At 37.8% G+C, this 22,125-nt stretch overlaps 1 protein-coding gene across 8 annotated transcripts in view; it reads right to left on the reverse strand.

Moving 5' to 3' along the window:
* DENND4C (DENN domain containing 4C) overlaps positions 1-22,125 on the reverse strand; it is a 179,582-nt gene that overhangs the window by 8,287 nt on the left and 149,170 nt on the right. For 5 of the 8 annotated variants that reach the window (XM_075078681.1, XM_075078682.1, XM_075078679.1 and 2 more), the window contains 14 exons: positions 21,196-21,328; positions 20,523-20,729; positions 19,712-19,840; positions 18,750-18,894; positions 15,920-16,045; positions 14,976-15,116; positions 12,912-14,059; positions 11,119-11,299; positions 9,343-9,452; positions 6,276-6,451; positions 5,065-5,247; positions 3,418-3,607; positions 2,267-2,512; positions 799-916 (listed from right to left, as the gene is read on the reverse strand). In XM_075078681.1, coding sequence (XP_074934782.1) covers positions 799-916; positions 2,267-2,512; positions 3,418-3,607; positions 5,065-5,247; positions 6,276-6,451; positions 9,343-9,452; positions 11,119-11,299; positions 12,912-14,059; positions 14,976-15,116; positions 15,920-16,045; positions 18,750-18,894; positions 19,712-19,840; positions 20,523-20,729; positions 21,196-21,328 — 3,233 coding nt within the window. Of the gene's footprint in view, positions 1-798; positions 917-2,266; positions 2,513-3,417; positions 3,608-5,064; positions 5,248-6,275; positions 6,452-9,342; positions 9,453-11,118; positions 11,300-12,907; positions 14,060-14,975; positions 15,117-15,919; positions 16,046-18,270; positions 18,418-18,749; positions 18,895-19,711; positions 19,841-20,522; positions 20,730-21,195; positions 21,329-22,125 lie in introns of all 8 variants that reach the window. The other 3 variants (XM_075078683.1, XM_075078678.1, XM_075078680.1) reach the window with 3 other exon arrangements.

Genomic DNA, 22,125 nt, shown 5'->3' on the forward strand with positions numbered 1-22,125 from the left:
AATTCATGTCTGAATGCTTTGGGGATGCTTTTCATGTATTATGCTCAAATCAATATGCTTTTGTAGAAGCTGAGGGAAAAAACACAGCTTATTCTGTGCTCTTGACGTTTTCTGATCAGCCTGTTTATTTTCAGGACCCGTTTCAACAAACTTTTTTTAATTCCTTCGAACCGGAATTAGCATGCTACATAGTTTTTAGCATAGTTTTTAAAAGTTAAAGCACAGACTGAGAAGTTTAGGTCAACAAAAATTTTTTGCTGATCAGGAGTAATGAAATCCTGATGTTCCCATAACCAGTCTGCCTGTTTTTTTTCTTCCTTCCAAATCAAGTTATGGTAGCAAAGGCCTTCTTGGATCTTACCTTTTGACAGTCAAGTAGGCTGCCAAATGTACATATTAATAGGACTTGTGATCTTTCATTAATTTATAGAAAACAAGCCACTTTTTTGTAATACAGTCTTGTTTTTCATGCCTGCATAGATATAACTAGGTAATGTAGTGAAACATTCCAATCAGGTGAAGCTTATTTAGCACCACATCTAGAGGAAATCATCCCACCTTGTTTTTAAGTGTATAACACATAAACAGACAACATACCTTTTCACACAGATCAGTAAGATATTTTCACCAATAATCTGACACTTGAGACTATGTTAAGTACCTAAGGAACTGCAGATGCTTCACACACCAAAAAAAACTTTCCAACTCGATGGGCTGTGTACTTCAGACACCACAAACCAACTGTTTCCTTCCATAGCCTCTGCTCCCTCTGCTTTCTGTAACATTTGTTTTACTTACTGAGATTCCTCCAAGATATATACAGGGGCTCCCCGGGCTCTTGGTGGAGATTGATATTGTCCCACAGAAGGTGGATGTACACTAGCTTGCTATCTTGAGCAAGAGATGTCAAAGGAAGCTAAAAAATCATGAGGAAAGGGAGAAAGTTTTAAAAACTTCAGTACAGTCTTATTATTTTAAAAACTGCTCTTTTACTCATTTTGCAAACAAAAAAAATTATTTACTTTATACTTTGAACCCAATGAACAGGAACAGTTGATGCTGTCTAGAGGAAACTGCAGTCAACCAGAACAAAGGTGCAAGTACTGCAACATACTGCAACTGCCTTTTCTAGTTTAGCCTAATGTATGAAAACCTTTCAGTTTTCTACAGATATCTGAAGAAAATATTCGTAAGTATGTATCTGAAAATATTTTTTGTGCACCAAACATGTTACTTGATTTGTACTACTTATCATGCCATACCTTAGTATTTTCTGACCTGATTAAGATTTGGTATGCATGTCTATGTGTTGGTCTTCCCAAGAAGCAGAAAGAATATGTATTTGCATACAAATAAGAACCATTTATTTCCATTAAAAATATACTGCACTCAATAGTTCTATAATTATTTTATAAAATGAAGTCCCTCTGGAATCACTAATCCAATAAGAATTAGTGGGCAAGAAAGATTTACCACTAGTGTGTCAATCTAAAGTAGTGATTACAAGATATTATGTCCCATCTTGCAGTTTTCTCTGATAATGCACTGTATTTTTCCAGTATGCTTTATCTTTCATTGGTATTGGTCATCTACTGGATTTCTTGGAAAATTGTTCTTGGTTCAAGGTGGGGGTTTTTTTGAAAGTTGAGGGAGAGAATTTTAAAATTGAAGTGCATACAGGAAAATACTTTTTTGCACGCATCATGTACTAATACCTATTGAATTTGGTACTTGCATACAGAAATCATAGGTTTCAGAAAAACATCTGCTCCTTAAAATTGGAAGTGCAAAATACTTAAAAGATAGCGTCCATTCTATGTTCTTTTGTTCTATTCATATAGTAATGAAACTCAGTGGAGTTTAATAGCAAAAACTGTTAGTGGAAAAGAACAAAAAATATTGGCCAATAACTTAAAAGGTTTATATACTGAAGTATGTAACCCACACTACGTGGATTACAATGTATTGCAACTTGAGAGGTCTCCACAGACACACCTTGTTTTCTTCTACGTTATCAGCCTTCTCATTAATGAATCTTATTCTCTGGCTTTTTAAAAAAGAACAGCTTGATTAGAATTTGAATGCCATTTTCACACATCTTCCTTCAAGATTCCTTGTAGAAGACAAACCTATCTACTTGTATTATAAAAACCAGGAACCTAGATCCAAACTACTCAGAAATTACTTACCAGATTTTTTTTTGAACCAGACTCTCAAATTTAGCATACTCTAATATCTGCAGTTCTAATATGAGGAAGCCACTTGCCTGCACTCCATCATTACAGTGTTCTGATGTTAGAATGAGTCCAGGTAAGTTGCTAGGTAGATCCAACCGTCGGAAATACCAAACCAGGTTCCAGAAAATTATGGGGTGTTGATTGATGAATTTGGATGTATGAATTACTTGCTCTCCCTCATTTTCCAACAGTGATTCAAGCTCCTTACGCAGTACCAAAGGACTCAAGTAGGGTACAGATACAGGGAGCGGGTTAGGTCTTTTTATTAAAGGATCCTAAAAACAAAACACATGCGAAAGAAAAACTGTGGTTTTTTACAAAATCAAAGATTTTTTTTCTTCCAGAAATGCTCTTCAGGATTACTTGCCCTGAAATCCCCCATTGCATAGTTTCTTTTGATCTTTAGGAGAAGCCTCTGGAAATACTGAACACACAATAACTTTAATAGCATCAGCAGTTTTGACTGTTGATGTGTTTCTTAACTTTAAATTACCTAAGCGCTCTCTATTATGTGAAAAAGAGAAAATGCTAATTTGCTATAACTTGTTCCTGATGTGCAGTTTCAAGCTATCGAAGCTCGTACTAAGTGTGACAGAGACTGCAGAAAAATGTCAGTAACTACCACAGCTGTGGAACTGAATCATGAGTTCACAAGTTAAGACAGCTTCTTGACAATAAAAAGCACCAGGAGAGAGGAGAAGCATTTTGTTTCAAGTGCAAGAATAATGTAATAGTCTCGGTACTGCCTCTTACCTTCTCCCATCTGCTCAACAGGTAAGCCTAACAGAATACAGGGGAGGAGTGTGAGAAAATGCTTGGAAAAGAAACAAACTTCCACTCTTGCAAGAGTGTTGTTTGCACTATTGTGTTTAGTCTGCTGTAGAAGTTGGGTTATTTTTAAAACAAACTTCCAGTTTTAGAAAGACAAAGACTAGCTTCATTCTGCTAGAGCAAACATTTCAAATCAAGCAGCACGGTTTGTTCAATGTACTGAAAAAGCCATTTTAGATTAACTGAGCCAAGGTTGGTTGTTTCTTTTTTTTGTCTTAAGAACATGAAAATATGGTTCGCCATTCCCATTCCCAAATGGACAAGAATGCTAGTTGTAGAACATTATTCATTGTACGTTCATTGCATTCAATATTTTGCTGTCAACTGAATGTGCAGCTTCTAGACTTACCACAACTTCTTGCAAACTATTTGGAAGACTAACTGTTGAAATGCCATGAGATGGTCTCTGGGAAAGATCAATGTTTTGCAGTGGACCTCCAACACTGTGGCTCCGAGTTAGGGACACTCCCCTTTTTGGTGGATTATTGGCAGATATCTTCATGGTTCTGGGATCTTTATTCTGTTGTAATGCCACATCACTGTTTGGATTTTAGAAGAGAATATACTAATATGAAACTACTCAGCATTCCTATGGCAACAGGAAGGAAGCAGAGAAAGGCTGGCAAGTAAGTATCCCAAACAAAACAAAATGCCTCTCAGAACATATTAACCATCCCTCAGGAAAATCAGCTGGGTATAACCTAAGACATGAATCTGAAAGCACTGCAGTTCTGTATAGGTACACTTTTACCTTGCTTAGAAAACCAGCAATGTACAGTTTTTTCAACACACAAAGATTATATTCTATGTTCATTTTTATTTCCTCTTCCCTTAATATTTACTTTCTTTAAGTGTCATGAGCAAAGAAAAATATTATAGAAAACAGTAAGTTCCATGTCAGAATAACTCAAAAAATTTTTTTAAGTGTCAGACTCATCCAACAAGATAATTTAAGCAAACTCCTATTACAAGCTTGTCAAATTTAACCCATACAATGAAGCTGCTTGCAGATCTGGGAATATTCTTTTTGTGCCCCTTATAACTGAAACAATGGCTAAAAACAATTAAGCTATAATACAGAAGGAAAACAGAGTGAAGCAGGAAGTGTCTGCAAATAATCTGCAAAGAGAGAGAAGAGATTAATTTAGAGGTAACCTTTGAAGTTTGACTTTAACAAAATGTATGACATCAAAGTTAAGACATTAAGATAAACAATACCACCTTTCATTCCTAGATTATTAACCCTAACTACCATCACACTGATTTAAATTTTAATCATCTGACACAGCTTATTAGCTTACAGGCATTGATACTCAAGAATTCCAAACCGAATAATGATTTTAAAACCCCCTATTACAACAAAATGTCAACAAATCCCACCAAAGAGGTTACAGTTCACAGCAGCGCTATTTCAGTTCTTCCCTCTTCCAAAATGACAACTCCTTAATGCTTCTTTTCTCAAACTGTTTCAAAAGTTGTGTTGTTTTTCTGAGTTTCAGTTTTACACAAGTATTCCTTGTCATAGAACACATACTCAGTACAAGAGTTGAGTGCTCCAAGAGCTTGCTCTCAAAAAAAGTATTCAGGTAATTTACTTATTTTTCCCTATAAGCCAGTATCCTTCTTGTTAATTCTAAACACAAAGAAAGGAGAAGTAATGCTTACATTTCTGTGTGTCTTTAAAAAGTAAGTGTATTCTAACAGTACTGCGTGGAAGTTTTGCGTATTACTCAATAGCAGACAGACCTGACACGAAGATTTATTTCTATAGTTTATCTCTAAAACCCACCCATTTAGTGGAACCAGCTTACTTCAAATTGATAAAAGCACGTTTTAAACATGCACAAAGAATGAGAGGAAACAGACGCTCACCAAGTGACAATTGTACTTCTCTACCATATTTGGTACAGAAGCCAACCTTCACTTCAGAAGTAGAGGAGAAACACTGGAAGTGTTGATAGATTTCTGACAGAACCAACAACCCTGTTTTACCTACCTCTGCTTAGCTGCAGAGCTAGTTTCTTCAGCGATGGTGTGGCTGGACTGTGGGTGGTCTGTAAAACTAATCAAGTCAGCAACAGCTGGACTGGACAACAGTTTCTGCTCCAGGGGATCCACATTTAATGGAAGTGTACCACTCTGTAAACTATCTCCTGAGGTACTTTGCTTCATAAAAAAGCTAAGTTACAACATGGATGGGAGGGGAGAGAAATACAAAGGTTAAGTAATTTAAAAAGGTATTATTTTCTATATTTACTTTGAAAAAGTAGCAAAAATAAGGAAACACAACATTAAAAGCTTGACAACAGGACACAAACTTCATCCTACTCTCTCCACTGTAACTTATATAGGCAGAGTAAACAAACACATACAGAGATTTAATCTGCAGAATAAGAAATCCTACACTGGACATAAGTCATTACAAGTGACCTTAGTTTGTCACAGTTCCCAGTGAGCAACAATATATCGATAGCTAACACATCACTGAAAATGGTTGTTATTGTAATGTGACATTACAAACTAGAAGACCATATACCATTGTAGCCACAAGATTACAGGAACATGCCTTGCTTTGCTAAGTTTTTTTAAGTACAAACTCTACAGATGTTCGGTTTCAGCACTACAGAACACTAATGGAAGCTCTGCTTCACAGCAATAATCACTACAGTGAGAATCCATTTCAAATTACCTTAAAATAAGTTCCAGCCTTCACAGTGCAATTAAAAGAGGTAAAAATAGTAAGCAGAGAAGCTTAAACTGGAGAACTACTGGAGAAACAATAAGCTGGAGCATCTGTAACTAAAAGCTGTTAGAAAATTTAATTTGAGCTAAGTTCTTTGCTGGCAGATTTAAAAACTGGTTTATATGCTTTTAAAATGTTCATGATCCATTAGCTTTGTTTTAAACGCTAAACAAAATGAAAACAGACATACCTTCTGTACAGTTATTCTTACAAAGAAAATATGAAAATAAAAAGTGGTAAAAAGGCAACCAGTTCTTTGCTTTTTGGCTGTTCTACTGTGAAACTCAACAGTTTACATGACTTATAAGTTCCATCAGCACAATCACAGCTGTTGAACAGGCAGTGACATTCTTGCGATCATTTAGACAAAAATACTGGGAGGTATAACTAAGATCCTTTTGTGAAAAAATATAATGATGTACAAGTGCAAAGGCAGAAGGAGAGTATCAATAAAACCCACTAACCTTGCAGAGCCACGTAGGTCTTTAAATTCAACATTAAGTAAAGGTAGGAAGGTACTTTTACAGAAAGGACAGGTAGTGTTCAAGTTTGAATCATCTGCTGTCCATCCAGCCATGATTTCTTCATCATAAACCAAAGCACCACAAACTCTGCATTGAGAGCAGCTTGACATCAATACCTAGAACAGCAAAGAATGAATACTATCAGTCTTTTTGCAGGGTTCTTTTATAATCAGCTTTATAGGCTTAGGAGTTTAGCAGGAGTTTATAGGCACAGGAATTTAACAGGTATTGGAATGGTAGTTGGGAGGCATGAGTTCATCACTACTTACTCACCATACTCAGAGTTATCTTGTCCACATAACTTCGACCTATGCAATGCAAGCATTGATAATTTATTTTTGTTAGGTATTTTGAGGTCTGCGAGAATCATTACCCTGAAATGCTATTAATTTAGCATTTGCAATTGCTCACTGCTATGAAGCCTTCAGCATATATTAATTGTGTTGAATGGTGTAAGTAAATGCACGCCTACTTCTCGGAAAAGGAAGAAAAAAATCAAAACCAAAAATCAAACAAATACAACAGAAACCTTTATAGTGGTGTGGTGGGTTGACGTTGACTGGACATCAGGTGCCCACCAAACTGCTCTATCACTCCTCTCCTGAGCTGGACTGGGGAGAAAATTATGACAAAAGGCTTGTGGGTCAAGAGAAGGACAGGGAGATCACTCAGCAGTTACCGTAACAGACAGAGCAGAATTGGCTGGGGCAAATTAATGTAATTTATTGCCAGAGTCAGAGTAGGGTATGAGAAATAAAAGCTAGATCTTAAAAAACCTTCCCCCCACCCCTCCCTTCTTCCTGGGCTTAACTTCAATCCCAACTTCTCTACTTCCTCCTCCCAAGCGGCGCAGGCGGATGGGGAGTGGGGGCTGCAGTCAGTTCATCACACGTTGTCTCTGCTCCTCCTTCCCCTGCTCCAGCGTGTAGTCCATCTTACAGGAGACAGTGCTCCACAACCTTCTCAAATGTGGGTCCTTCCCACATTCTGCAGTTCTTCACAAACTGCTCCAGTGTGGGTCCATTCCACCTGTCCTTTCCACAGGGTGCAGCCCTTCAGGAACAGACTGCTCCAGCGTGGGTCCCCACAGGATCACAAGTCCTGCCAGCAAAACTGCTCCAGCATGGGCTCCTCTCCTCAGGGTCACAGCTTTCTTTGGGAGCATCCCTCTTGTCCAGTGTGGGGCCCTCCATGGGCTGCAGGTGGATATCTGCTCCACCATAGATCTCCATGGGCTGCAGGGGGACAATCTGCTTCATACCATGGTCTTCACCACAGGCTGCAGGGGAATCTCTGCTCTGACACCTCGAGCACCTCCTCTCCTTCTTCTTCACTGACCTTCATATCTGCAGGGCTGTTGCCCTCACACATTCTCACTCCTCTCCCCCAGCTGCTGTTGTAAAGCTGTGTTTTCCCTCTTCATAAATACATTATTACAGAGGCACTACCACTATTGCTGAATGGCTTAGCTTTGGCCAATGATGGGTCCATCTTGGAGCCAGCTGGAACTGGCTGTATCTGACACAGAGAAAGCTTCCGGCATCTTCTCACAGAAGGCACCCCTGTAGCCTCTCTGCTACCAAAACTTGCCATGCAAACCAAATGCATTTGGAAAAACCAGAAAGTTGCTTTAAAGTTGGTTTTTACAAAATAAAAGTCTAATCACTACACTACATTGAGAACTGGAGAAAAGATGGTAAATAATAATCCTGTATTAGTTGAAGAATGATCTATAATCCTTATTTTTTAAGCTTCCTCCTACTTCATTGTTTCAATCTCACAGGAAAAAAAGCCCAAACCAAACCAAAAAACCACCACTAAACACAGCTTGTAATATATTTTATATCAACACAGCACATGAAATATTTTAGCTCTAATATATTTTAGATATTTGTCCAATGGCAACATTTTTCTTTTACTATGCTACATCCCTTACATAATACAGTGCAGAAGTTTGACAAGCCTAGATATCCAAAAGATCAAGCATAAAAGAAAATTACATGGGACCTAGAAAAATAACTCTACAGATGAAAGAAAAGTGACCAAGGCAAACGTAGTGACCATTGCCTATGTATCTAAGTCCAAAAGCATCTACAAGCGATAACTGAAACAGAGGCATACTAAATCATCATTGTGCTGGGTTTGGCTGGGATAATTTTCTTTATAGCAGTCTTTATGGTGCTGTGTTTTAGACTGGTGACCAACACACCAATTTTTTAGCTATTGCTGAACAGTGCCTTACACACCATCATGGCCTTTTCTTTCTCATTCTGTCCCCAACCCAGCGAGGAGGCTGGGGTGGACAAGAGGCTGGGAGGGGACAGAGCCAAGACAGCTGACCTCAGCTGATCAAAGAGATACTATATAGCATCATGTTCAGTGATAAAACTGTGTGTGTGTGTGGAAGTTTATCCAAGGTAGCTGTTACTTGGGATGTCAGCGTTCTGACTGATTGCCTTTGTATCACTCGTTTTTTGCTGTCCCCCCTCCTGTATTTTTTCTCTCCAGTTCACCTATTAAATATTCTTTATCCCATCCTTCAAGTGTTATTTTCTTGCTTCTGCCCTTCTGATTCTCTCCCCCATCCTGATGAGGGAGGAGTAAGCAAGTGCCGGGGTGAGGGCTTAGCTGCTGGCTGTTGTCAACCCACCACAATTATCTAGTAACAACAGATGATTTTCATAAAGGGAAAAAAAAAAACCAAAACCAAAGAAAAAGCCTGAAAGGAAAGAGTTTCCTCTCTAATTTGTGTCTCACTTCAAGTTTTGACCCATCCCCCAACTGTCTCTTCTCTCTACATATGAGTCATACATATGTATGACTAACACACTTTTCTTTTTTACAGCTACTATGACACCCTGGGCAAAAGGTATTGAGCATCTTTGCAGTAGGAACATGGAAAAAAATTGTTTTGAAAAATACAATCACAATCCAACCGAACAGGTAATTAATGCATACAGTAATATCGAATAATTATATCTTTCATCTATGAGTTTATTAATCTTACCTCCATTGCATAGTTCTGGAAAATGCTGGATAAACTAGTATTATGTGAAGAGCTGTGCTCTGACTTCTCAGAATCTAGAACTTTCATACTTCTTGGGAATGAAACTTCACCTGTACAGAAAGAGTTATTTGGGTCTTATATTCAAGGGAAGAGAAATTAATCCATTCCCAAAGAAAATAAATTCTGTTCAACCAAGACAGAAATTGCACCAGAAGGTCTTCAGGGACAAGTGTAGCTCTGTAACTTCACTGATATTATAATTACAATATAGATAAACATAATTTTTGTGATTAACATTTCAAAGTTATTTTTGTCTAACACTGTATCGCAGCCTGATAAAAGCAAACAAAAGCATCTGGAATCAAAGAAATCTGAAAAGACAAATAAAAAATAAACAATAAACAATAAAACAATAAAATAATAAACAATAAAAAATAAAAAATAAACAATAGCAAAGAGCAGTAAGATTGCTCAATACATACACTGTAAGAAGTTGTTCAAGATTTCCTGAATGATACATCTGTATGTAAGTAGCAAACAGAAGGATAATACCAGGCAAGACACATGACACCAAATATGCCATTACTGTGCTTAATTTTTCCCTGACTAACACTGTAGTAAAACAATCTTTTTTTGGTAAGGCTGGATTTTAGTGTTACGAGCTTTGCCCTGGAGAAGGGGAAAAGGAGTTGGAATATATTTACCAGAAGGAAATGGTTGGAATCAGTTTTAGGAAGCAAAACTATCAGCTTTACTTCCTCGGACAAGCCCAGTCAAACTTCCTATTCAAAAAAATCACAACCAGAGTCCACTTGTCATAACGAAGGTTCCTCTGCTGCTTCAGCTAAAGTTTATGTCTGTGAGTAAATTTTACATATCCTATTGATGGCTTCCTCTCTTTATAGTTTGTTCTTATAAACCTCCTAACTCAAGCTAGAAAATATCTTGTCAAGATTTTGCTAGACAGGGCCAGCTTATATCCAGTTGCTAAATAGTTCTTCCTTTCTTGATGCAGATGTCTTTACAATATTTGCATCATTCAATTACTGGAAAGAGAGTTAAACCAAAGCCCCAGCTGGTTCACCAACACATCTTCCTCTCAGAATAAGAATCAAATGTAATTGAATCAAATCTAAGCTGAAAGTGATTAGATTTACTTCATCTTGTTTTAGAACTGGAGGAGAGTGGTATGAAGGACATATTAGCAATAGGCATATATTTATCAATTATCTACCTTCACAACTTCAAATCAACTATACATCCAATACCTCCTATCCCACAGTAAAGCTGTGTGTGTTGCTTTGGTTTTTTTGTGGGCTTGGGGCTGTGGGGTTGGTTTTGTTTGTTTTCAGTTTGGTTTTTTCCCCCCCTCAAAAGATCTGCCTCTGTTACGCAACTATTTTCAGTTCTTGAACACTGCTCTGCTTTTCTGTGTTAATATTTCAAAAACTTTCAGGGTGTTACAACTTTACATGAATGACCAGGTGTTCCTGCCTATAACTAGTTAGGAATCTTCCATTAACATACACAGAGGAAGTATTTTTACAGCATTTTGCATCAACTTTTAATGCATTCAACAAAGAGAAAAGCATTAACTATTTGCTACTGCAAGAGAAGAGTACAGAATGGAAGTACAAATTTGCTTGTACTTCTTCAGGCCTTGAAATAATTTCAGATTACCATAGCTTCCACTGTTATGAATGATTTCACACATAACAGTTTTCCCCACTTGTTATTTTATAAACAATTTATGACAGGGAAGCAAAAAAATCTCACCTGCACTGTAATGCTGTCTTCCTGCATCTCCACTGCTACTGCTACTGCCAAGACTAGTAGTGCTTTGTGCAAGCTCATTTGTAATTAGCCCTGGGACTCCAGTTCTTGATGACAGATTATCCGCTAAAATACTATCTTCAAAACCAGCAGGGAAATTAAAGTCTGGTCGACTGTTTTCTTCCTTTAATAGAAGAAGAAAATCAGCATTTTTGAGTGCTTCCAGATCCATTTCTTGACTTCTATCTTTATGATAATAAATAAATAAAGTAGCAGATTAAGACAAAATCCTGATGTAAAAAACTTATTAGATGTAAGATAAATCTATGCAAACCCAAAAAGAGCAGATACTGGACAAACCAGAAAGATACTGGAAAATGAAAGGCTTTAGCAGTGCAAATACTTAGCTGAGGATCAAACTGAGTAACAAAGTGACAGGGATATAAACTTCATTACAGGAGGAACAAGAAAAAACGATACAGAAATTGTGATTTGGCAGACATTACACAAAATGAAGGAATTATCAGAAAAAAGGTCCAAGGTAAAGTCATATTTTCAGAATTGAAGAGAGAAATGAAACGTACCAACTGAAATGATGCAGCAATAACACAGTTACTAAGACACAGGACACAACAAAATATAATAATGAGGATATTAAAAAGGGGAAGTTGCAGAAATAAATGAGGAAAGAATAAAAAGATCCTTGAAGAAAATTAAGAGAGTCACGTTAAGGGGATTGTTATGTGCCACTAAGCAAAATTCGATGGAATAGGACAGTATAATAGAAAGGCACACAGGAAAACATAGGTCACAGGAGAAAAACTCACGAAAGAAAGCAAACCAGTGAGTTTTCATCGTCACAGGCAAAATCTGGTTAAAAAAAATAAGAAAAATGGGCTTTTTTTATTTAATACAAAAGACCCCATTAGCAACATCAGTCAAATTTGTTTCACACAGAAATAAAGCCAGACAGCTATCTTGCCCTTTCCCACCTTTTATGGAGGTTGGGAAAAGGAGGGAGAATTTGAAAAAGAAAACAAGAAACCATCTTAACAGCCTGAACAGTGGAGACAAGATCCTTAAGGCCAAACACCAGATCAAGGGGTTAACTGGATCAAGCAGAGGCCTTTCTAAGAGAGAAAACTATGTTTAGAGGCACAATAACAACACATAGGGGAAAGGAAGAAGTTACAATATTCATCCCTTCATCTCCTGTTTCACTGATGTCATTATACTCTCAAATTTTTTATTCTGAAAAAGACTCTGTTAAGCAAATGTGCTCACATAAGAACCATAACACTTAGTTTCCAAAATCCTGACGAGTGAATTCACTACATCTCAGGCTTTCCTTAACTACTTTCACTTTTAATCCTCACCAACCTGACTTCTTAGGTTTGTGATTTGTTTTCACAACCTTTTCTTAGTTTTTTAAAATAAGACATACATTATGTTATCATTTAAGATTATGTAATTTTGATTATACTAGGGTTTCTTGGTGCAGTTTCTTTATAAATAAATAAAAACATAAATAGATGAATAAATAAATGGGGCGGAATACTGGGAACAAAAAGTCGAAGTTTAAGTTTACTGCATCAAGACCGTTTAATTTGCTTCTCTCCGAAAAGTGTTTTTTAAAATGACAGAGGAAAACTCCACCATATATAAGATACAATTTTTATTAGCTAACAGAATTCAATTATTAATAAAAACCACCATCTTGTGAAGCAATCTTCTGGACACAGAAGTTACCCCTCCAACTTTATCTCCCCAAAGTTTTCATATTGGAAAACACTTGCCTCATCATCTGGGTAACTATATGCTGAAGTTACAACTCCCCACATCTTACTGGCCACATTGGCAGCCTGCTTCATGCCTGATTTCAGAACATCCATTTTTGGTCCAGACAGTATACTGTCTAACTTCAGATTGGATAAAGTCATTACAACAGATCCTAATGAGCCATGTGGAGAAGAACGACCCAGTCCTGTCAAAGATGAAGACCGCTCCTTTTGAACTTGTGGATGGGTTTGTTGCTTTGGACGTCCAGTGAATGTTTTGGATCTGGAGACAGAAGGACTTCTCTGATTTTCATAAGACTTGGGGGATGGCAGGACAGGATCCAAAGGCAGGCTTGATCTCCTTTCTTGGGAGTGACCAAGTGTACTAGAGATTTCTGCTTCCCTATCTGGCTTGTGCAATTCCATGCTGGGAAACTTACTACCCAATGGGTTCTTCAGATTCATATAGCTCTCTATTTCATCTGCCAAATTACGCGCTGCAACTGATGACACCAACTTTTCCTCAGGTTCTGGATGCCTTGGTTGCATGCTGTCAGTAGCCAGCAAAGATAAAGGGTCCAAGCCTACCTCAACATCTTCCCTTTCACTAGGCTTAACCACTCCATAAAGGCTATTCCTTTTAGTAGTTGCATCTTTGGATTCTGGTTTCTGGTTTTTGGACTCAGCTGACTGTTCAAGATTCGTATCTTCCACTGTGGTCATGTTTTCATCTCTTCCATTCTCAAGATGCTCCTGCCCTTCCCCAGGTTCTTCCAGCACTGGTGAAGACCTATGCTCCAATTCCCAATCACTCTCAGTCACACAACTCCAAGTGCCACTTAAGCCAGAAACCTGCTGGTCAACAATACTTCCAAAGCTGTGGGATTTATTCATATGACAGGGTGAAGTTTTGGCCCCAGATAAAGCTGCTGTTAGGATCTTGGCATCTGCTCCCATCATTATTGCTATTTCTTTAGAATGCAAGTCTAAGCTGCCTTTTTTCAGCAGCATTCCTGCTCTGCTTTCACTGCTGAAACTGCAGCTTCTCTCTGAGAACAGTTTCTGCCTCTTCTGTCCTTTTTCACTTGTTTTCTTAGGAGAAACATCACCAAAGGCTACATCTTCAACTGAATCCTGAGTCATGAACAGTGGGCTAGAACCAGTTTCTAAAAGAGAAAAGTCATCAATATGGTATCCATAACCATCAAAAATGTTTACTTCCTGAAATCATGTGAAATCTCCTTATCTCCTTACGGGTGAAAAGACCTGGAGCACCACAATGTCAAGTTATCTATGAAGAAGTTACACTAGTATTAGCAAGTTATTTTACTGCTGCAAAGGCTTCCTGCAGATCAAAAGTAATTAAAAACCTCTGTAAGTATGGGAATTCTACTACATTAGGATCCCAGTGGAGGACCTGATGTACCATATCGAGTTCTGGATGATGTTTGAGTCTCATATCGATGCTGCTTCTTGACTAGTCATCAGCTCTCATAATTGCCAGAAAGGTTCTGAGCAACTTCTTCCCTGAGACTCAATTCTTTGCTATGAAGCTACACTGAACTTGGACTACATTGCCTTAGTCAAGGTCAGGCACAAAGGCAGAAAAAAACGTGCCCCAAGAGCTGGTTTTTCTATATCCGTAAGTCTTCCTCATCATAAAGCTCCAGAAATGTAAATAAATTTTGTATGGCAGAAGAACAACATGCATTGTTCCCAGGTTATAGATTGGCAATGTAAGCCACAGTAATAGACTTGTCCAAGGTCAGAGGGGTTTAGGTGATAAATCAAGAGTAGAGACCCTAATTCTCTTGGGTTTCTAGTACATTACTGCCACACTACCAGTGCAGGACAGGGAAAATCTTGATTTCAATCTAATCAACAGTGATTTTCAACATTAAAATCAAAAGGTTCCTTCTAAGTCACCTGCAAAGGATAGTTGTGGAAAGCAAATGTTGTGCAAGGTATCTGTACCTTAAACAGAAGTTTTGTTCCTTTATGAAAAGGATGAAAAATATTGCAAAATACTATACCACAAAACGATCAGGACTTCAGCAAGCTTGGTTTCACCCAGTGACTCACCACCACTGCTCTTCCTTCCACTGCTATCAAAAATGCCAGATGGAACTTTCACAATACTGTTACCCCAAGCAGGTGGGTCTGTTTGACTATGAGTTTCTACATTAAGCTGTTGCTTTTCATCAGATTTCTCAGTATAAACCTCTACAAGAAAGAGAATGTCAACTTTAGTTAATATAACTAAACAGTTTCATTTGCACTGTTACGGAGAATACAAACTCAGACACGGTTCCCTTATGTAATTACAACTTAAAGGATCAGTCCTACTAGGTACTGAGCATCTCCTGGAAATAATACCCAGACAGATGACAGTAGACAGTATTATGCAGAGTGCTTAGCTGTCCGCAAGGTTAGAGAGTATATCAATTTCCTCCCTTGGTATTTTTCCAACTAACCAAAGTAAAGCAGGAACAGCAGTTCTCAGATTTTCATGCAGGGCTATTTTTCTAGTGACAGATTTAGAAGCCCTAACTCGCATTAAGGATCTAGTAACATAGATATGAAACAGATTTGATAATGAGAAAGACAAAATACCTAAAAACTAAGGACAAAATCTGGATAGAAGACAGGAGGTGACTGTATTTTCTACAGCTGGGAAGAGTTTGTAGGAAAAAGTAGTACCTTTTATTAGGTCAACTGGTACAGCTATAAAAATGGTCAAGTTTTCAAGTATACAAACCAGAGGAACAGAACACAAAATACTGTGTGCCCCAGCACTTGTACTATTTTTCAATCTATATTAAATTAGTCTAATAAAAGGCTATTTCTACCTATAAGCATTCCACTGCTATTATCTAGGGCACAGAAGTAGTCCACCAGATTTCATACAGTCATATTTTGACCCTGGCAACATTATGAATTCGATACATTAAGTATTTGTGGTAGTCTAATGTATGAAGCAGATTTATTACAAAAAGTTTTCATCAATGTAGACACGCATACTTAACCTCCTATTAGGTCTTCAGCTTTAGAAGAAATATCTTTCTCTACTTGTGTTTCAGTTGCATGAAGACTATCCCCATCATCTCTTAAAAGTTCATCCTTGGATCCATAGCCCTGGTCTGACTGACCACCTGTTTGAAGGAATACAAACACATGCCTCAGTTTTGTTTTTCGTTCCTAAATTTGTTTTTCAACAAGAAAATAAAAGAACTGAAATTAATTTGTTTCACATTTTGTTTCACCAGAAAAGTTCATAGTAAAATCACCAAAATGTAGTAGATCTGTGCACAGATCTACTTGGTGATGGTGGCAGCAGAGATAATTAGGTTATACAATCGTAATTTACTTTTCTAATCAGTACATTAAATACAAGTTATTCCCTCAGCAACAGTACAGTGACTAGCTACTTTTAACATACTATATCTCCTTCCATTCCTTTCTCTTCTCATTAGCATGAAATATGTCATTGATAGGCAATCTAAACTTTCAAATGCATCTACAAAAGAAATTTAGCCAAATGAAACAGTAATTGAGCAAGCTTCTAACAATTAATACATCCTGGAAAAGAACTGTACCATAAACTGTGCTACATCTTTGTGCTATACTGCAAAGTATAAAACGTAATAGAAAAAAAAAGTAAAAATCTAAACATTTTAAAAATGTCTGTTCCTCCATGATACCAGTTAAAGTTGACAGCTGTAACTCATTCTTTAAAAAAAAAAAAAAAAAAAACAGTTACAGTAATTCAAAAAGTCTGCCATAGGAACCAATCCAGAAAGACACTCTTTTTTTTTGCTATTTTTATCTCAAGTGCTGCTGCTTATGCAAAAATACAGACACACTATATGGGACGTATCCCTCAGCAACATGTTAAACAGGATTGTTTATACGCCTTAGAATACATGACAGTATTTGAAAAGATCAAAGTGTAAGTTACTGAATGTGAAAGGTATTAGGGAGCTCCATAAAACTTGAGCGACAGACAGAATTTATCTACCATATGTATTACTGCTGTTTATTTTACCAACAAAGAGCAAACATGTAAAAAAATTAAATTTAGAAGTTTGAGCAGTCATCAGTTATTACATTTGGCTACTATATTAAAAACCTTTTATACAGAAAAGTATCTTCTGACATTCTTCAGTCCTTATTTTCTCTCTATCATAATTTCAATAATGTTAGTATCTCTGCTTTGCATAGAAGTGAAAACACCCTATCAATAAATGGGTGAATTACCTGCAGAAGTAACATTCAAGAGTGGAAATAATGCACACGTGCATCCAAGGCTTCACACCATATAAGTCTGCACCCCACACCATGATAGCCAAGGACAAATGCGGCACCCAAGAGACAGCAAAGAGCAAAAAGCAGAGCAACAGAGAGCAGAGAGAAGGGAAGTTCAGTAATCCAGGCAGGCATATCAGATGAAGCACAGGAATCTGACTCAAAGTTCTCTTTACAGAAGGGCTCAAGATATTAAAAACATGAAGAGTGTGCAAGAATCATTGAACATTAAATTTTGAGTACACCCAGAAAGGAAGTTTAACTGAGACTGTGCACAAGTAGGATGTAATCAGTACTAAGGGAGATATGAAGAACCATTAATTTTGTCTTGCCATCTCAGCTGATTAACTTCCCGTGCACTCTTTTTACTTCAATTTGTCTGGAAGAGTGCACACCACATTTAAGGCAATGTTTTTCTCCAGCTTATCACCTGTCTTTCCATTCCCAGGGTGTCATATAAAGACTGTATTACCAGGTTCTGATAATTTCTATATTTATTTCCAAGTATAGCAACTACTATTAAGAAACCTGAATATGGCCTTTAAAAGCATAGTTTACTATAACTAAACATAACATACTAATTCCAGGAATGCTAATTAGGCCTTTCTGGATTACCATCAAGGAGCAACATTTAAAATTGTTAGCTTCTAATCATCTCAGCAACTTTCACTCCTTTCCTTTAATGCAGAGGAAGGTTTTACTCACACAATCATTTCTATAAATAAATGACAATATGCAAAAATTGAACAGACTCGTATGTCTGAGGCTTCACACGTTTTCTGAAGATTAGCACAAAAAGCAAGGTTCATGAGACCACTGCAAGGTATTTAATTTAACATAACAGTACTCCCGCTATGGCTCACTCTAAACTAAAGAGGAAGCATGATCTGCAGTAAAGGAGTAATATTCAACAACAGTGTCTTTCTTTTTCTTTACATAGTTTAACTCCATGCTTCAGCCTCCTCAGCCTCAAGGCGGGAAGGTGGTGGCTATGAAGGGGAAATCAACAAGAGACTAGAAAATTTAGCCTTTTGGGGGACCATTAGTAGTAAAACCCAGCAGAATCTAGTACCTGTGCTAGAGTAATTACCAATGGAATCAAGTCTGACTAAGTCACTGACAAAGAGAGTGTGCTCCCCACTGTCAGCATCATTAGAACTATCCACGCTACAATGGCTCACCATGTCCCCATCACTTCCACCCGTGGTACTCCGCAGAGCTAAAGACATGAACGAGAGCTGGTTAGTAAGAAAGGATTTAACTTCTCAGGTTTTTAAACAAATCTAACCTCTTCAGACAATGGTAAATACTTTTGCTTGCACATATGAAGTAAGAATATGAAATTCTAGCAACAGAATTCAGACAATAAATTCTTCAGTGTGTGAAAGACATTCTAAGACTGTTTCAAGCATCAAGTTGGCAATTATCAATTTTTATATACTTAAGGAAAAATTTTCCACTTGTAAAAGCCACAATGTTAGCTGTGAACCCTCAGAAAGCATGTCATGCTCTTGTTCAGCAGGAATAAATCCATTTCAATGAACTAATTACCTGATATCATAGGTATTTGTGGGCTCTGTGTTGACTTCTTTAAGCACTGCCTAAATTGCGCTGTGCCACGAACCACATTTCGTACCTTTGTCCACAGGAAAATGCCACTGCGGTTACTGCTAGGCCAGGAAGACTCTAAAACCGCCTACAGAGACAGACATTGCAGTAATAAAAAGAGTAAGAAAGTTACACTAAGACATACAGTATAGTGAGAAGCTTTTCTTTCCATACTGAAAGAAGGCACTTCCTGTCAACCATGTGAAGAAGGTCAAATATTTGAGTTTTTATGAGCTGTTGTTCTCTTTTGTGAGCTGTTCCTTTTATCCCACAGTGCTGGATACAATAGTTGAGTAACAAGGAACAATAGATCAAGATTTGTTAACGGTTGGACTCGATGATGTTAATGGTCTTTTCCAACTTAAACAATTCTATGATTCTATGATTTCATTAAGTAAACAAGGTGGGTTTTGTTCTTATATATACATTTCTGTAGCAACAAAAGACCACAGTAGCACCTCTTTTCCTTTTACTTTACACAGTTTACTTTGCTAAAAGGTTTCATCAGCATATTACAGGAACTCGGAAGCAAGGAATAGAGGGGGAGGCTGCTTCAACTAGCCTAATTCCAGCCTTCATCCACCTGCAACCTGCTACTCTAAAGTATACAACTAGCAGCAAATGGTTTTGACCTGGAAGTGCTAGGCAGGTTCCAAAACTTGGAAACACTATAAATGTATATTTCAACAGAATTTCTGGTTAGCCAAACAGCACAGGACAGTGTAAAACCATACAGTGTAGATCCAGGGAACGGTAAGCATGTCCAAATGATTGCTTGCCCAATGGAACCAACAAATCCAAGTAAACAGCTGTAAGAAACAATCTTCAAACACGCTACAGGACAAGGGGAGTGGCAAGAGCAAGAGAGATGTTGGTCCAGTATTCGTCATCAAGACTTCTCTTACCTTATTGTAATAACCATAGGTGATGGCATTTGGCTGTATTCCAGCATTTTTCATTTCAGAAAGGACTCTCACAGCCTGAACAGGCTGACCCCACAGTCCACAGAGCTGCATTACAACTCTGTAGCACACCTGACAAGATACAGAAATGCATAAATGGACTGATGATGACAAGGATTTTGAAACAGCTTAAGCTCTTCCCCGATTTCAACACATGTAAAGGAGAAAGCCATGTGAGAGCAGTTACTCAGTACATAACACTCAACAGCCAGAAGAGGGAGCAAAAATTAAACAGGAAATCACACGGAGCTGAAATAACATCAGCAGTCACATTGTTAAGAATGCTCATTTTTTTTCCACTCGGCTCTCATGTTTGCAAAATAAAGGAGGGAAGGAAACGCCCACACAAAAAGCAGGATAACTTGCTGTTGTGTGCCTGTGGATACTACTGAAAGACCGCTATGCTGCAGACAAACCCATTATCCCTTAAATTCATTAAGGCTTCAAAGCATTAATCTAAAGTGCATTTAAAAAATAGGGATATTCAAGAACTTCCTTCTTGAAGAAGTCTGGGGGATGACTACCAACACTAAGTTGGAGTACTAGACCCAGCTGACACTACACTGTTGGTGAAAAAGGAAAAGAATTTCCATTTGTCCTAGTGAAGTAGTCTTCTTTGAGATCACTTCAAGGTGGCTTTAGAACAGGTCAAACTGTAAGTCATGCTTAACCTGGTGGTGATGGTGAAACACACCATACTTGTACCTTGTCTTCTATTCAATGCTTATGGTAATGTTTTTTTATTCACACTTGCCTCATCTAGTGGTTCCACATCAGTTTTCCTCATTTTAATTAGAACATCATATGCCTGCTGCAGTGCTTTGACCTTGGGATGTGCAACTCTGATGTAGGCTGGCAGACAAATAAACCATAGGCTGTAACTATGACTGAAGAGACACTTAGCCCACTGTGGGGGGCTTACGTAATACTTCTTGGCTAATTTATGGGCTGTTTTTATCTCCTGTAAGGGTGAAACAAAACAAAAAAGCAGACAAAAGATGTAACATCCTGAATCTAGAAGCCATTATTAACTCAGATACTGGCTCCTTAACTAAGCATTTAATAAAACTGAAAAACATTCAACTGAAGCTTCCTTCTTATCACTCTCTTATTAAGGCTTTCTGCAAGGAAAAACTACCATCAGAATTAATCCTCTTTTTTTTCTTTCCTTCCCCATTCATTTCCTTTTCTTTTATATTACAGTCTAAAGCTTAAAAATGGGTTTGTCAATAAACTGTAATCTCAGATGCTAATTTGTTTAGTTGTTGCCTTCTATTTCTTTCTTTCGCAAGCGTTGATTCTCAATAGTTACACAGACCTAACCTCTAACAACATCAACTTATACTATAAGTAGGGAGTGGTGGTTTTATAAAAAAACTTCATATCTTTCAGTGATCACACAGTGATTACGGTGAGACTCATCTGACCTGTTTTGTCCTCTTTGCCATGAGTGCTGGACTATTTGAAATGCTGCTTCCAGCTGGGTGTCTGCTGAAGGACAGCTTGAGCTCCTGTGGCCTGTCAAAGAGCTTGAAATCTAGTCGTGGGAAATTTTTATAGCTATATAGATGAATAAAAATAAAAAAAAAAACAGAAAAGAAAAGCTTTTCACATACCTGCTGATAGCAGGAAAGGCATACAAAGACAATTTGTGTGCAAAAACCTGACAAACAGGAAAATAAAGAAACAGGGAGGGGGGGTGGGGGGGAAGAAGATCGCAAGGTCCTTTTAGTCTTATTCACGAAGATATCACAAGAAGATGCCTTAGACATTAAACCTCCATAGACAATGGCAAGAAGAACCAGACTGCCATCCATATCATGAAGGTCAGGGAAGGACAGATGATGATTAACAAGGACAGCAGATGGAAACTGAACCGTTGTGATCTCCAAGAGAGACAGGGGAAAAAAAAATTCATACCCAGAGTGTCTTAAACTCCACACTTTCTGCACAGGGCTGAAAAACACTGAGTTACAGAAGTCTGAAAAGAGGAGTGGGTGTTTTGTTCTTTTGGTTCATCAGCTGCAGATCAATAGTACTGGGCAGATCCATTACCCACCCCCTGTCATTCCCACTGGGAAACAAAGTACACTGCAGTTGCTACAAAATACACATAAATGGCTCAGACAGGAAGAAAGACACTGAATACATGTAGAGGAGTATCATTATAAAGTTGGCAAGAAGTTACTGAAAACTTAAAACCAAAATCCACGTGCCCTCAAACATACACACACGCAAACACTGACTTCTAGAGCTTCAGAAACTTACCAGAATCTGGGCAGTTTGAATGCTTTTTAAAGATTCTTCTGAACATTATATTAAGGCAAGTCTTGCACCAAGGTGGAACATCTGCACTG

Source organism: Phalacrocorax aristotelis, chromosome Z (genome assembly GCF_949628215.1).
Source record: "Phalacrocorax aristotelis chromosome Z, bGulAri2.1, whole genome shotgun sequence".
NCBI classification, from domain to species: Eukaryota; Metazoa; Chordata; class Aves; order Suliformes; family Phalacrocoracidae; genus Phalacrocorax; species Phalacrocorax aristotelis.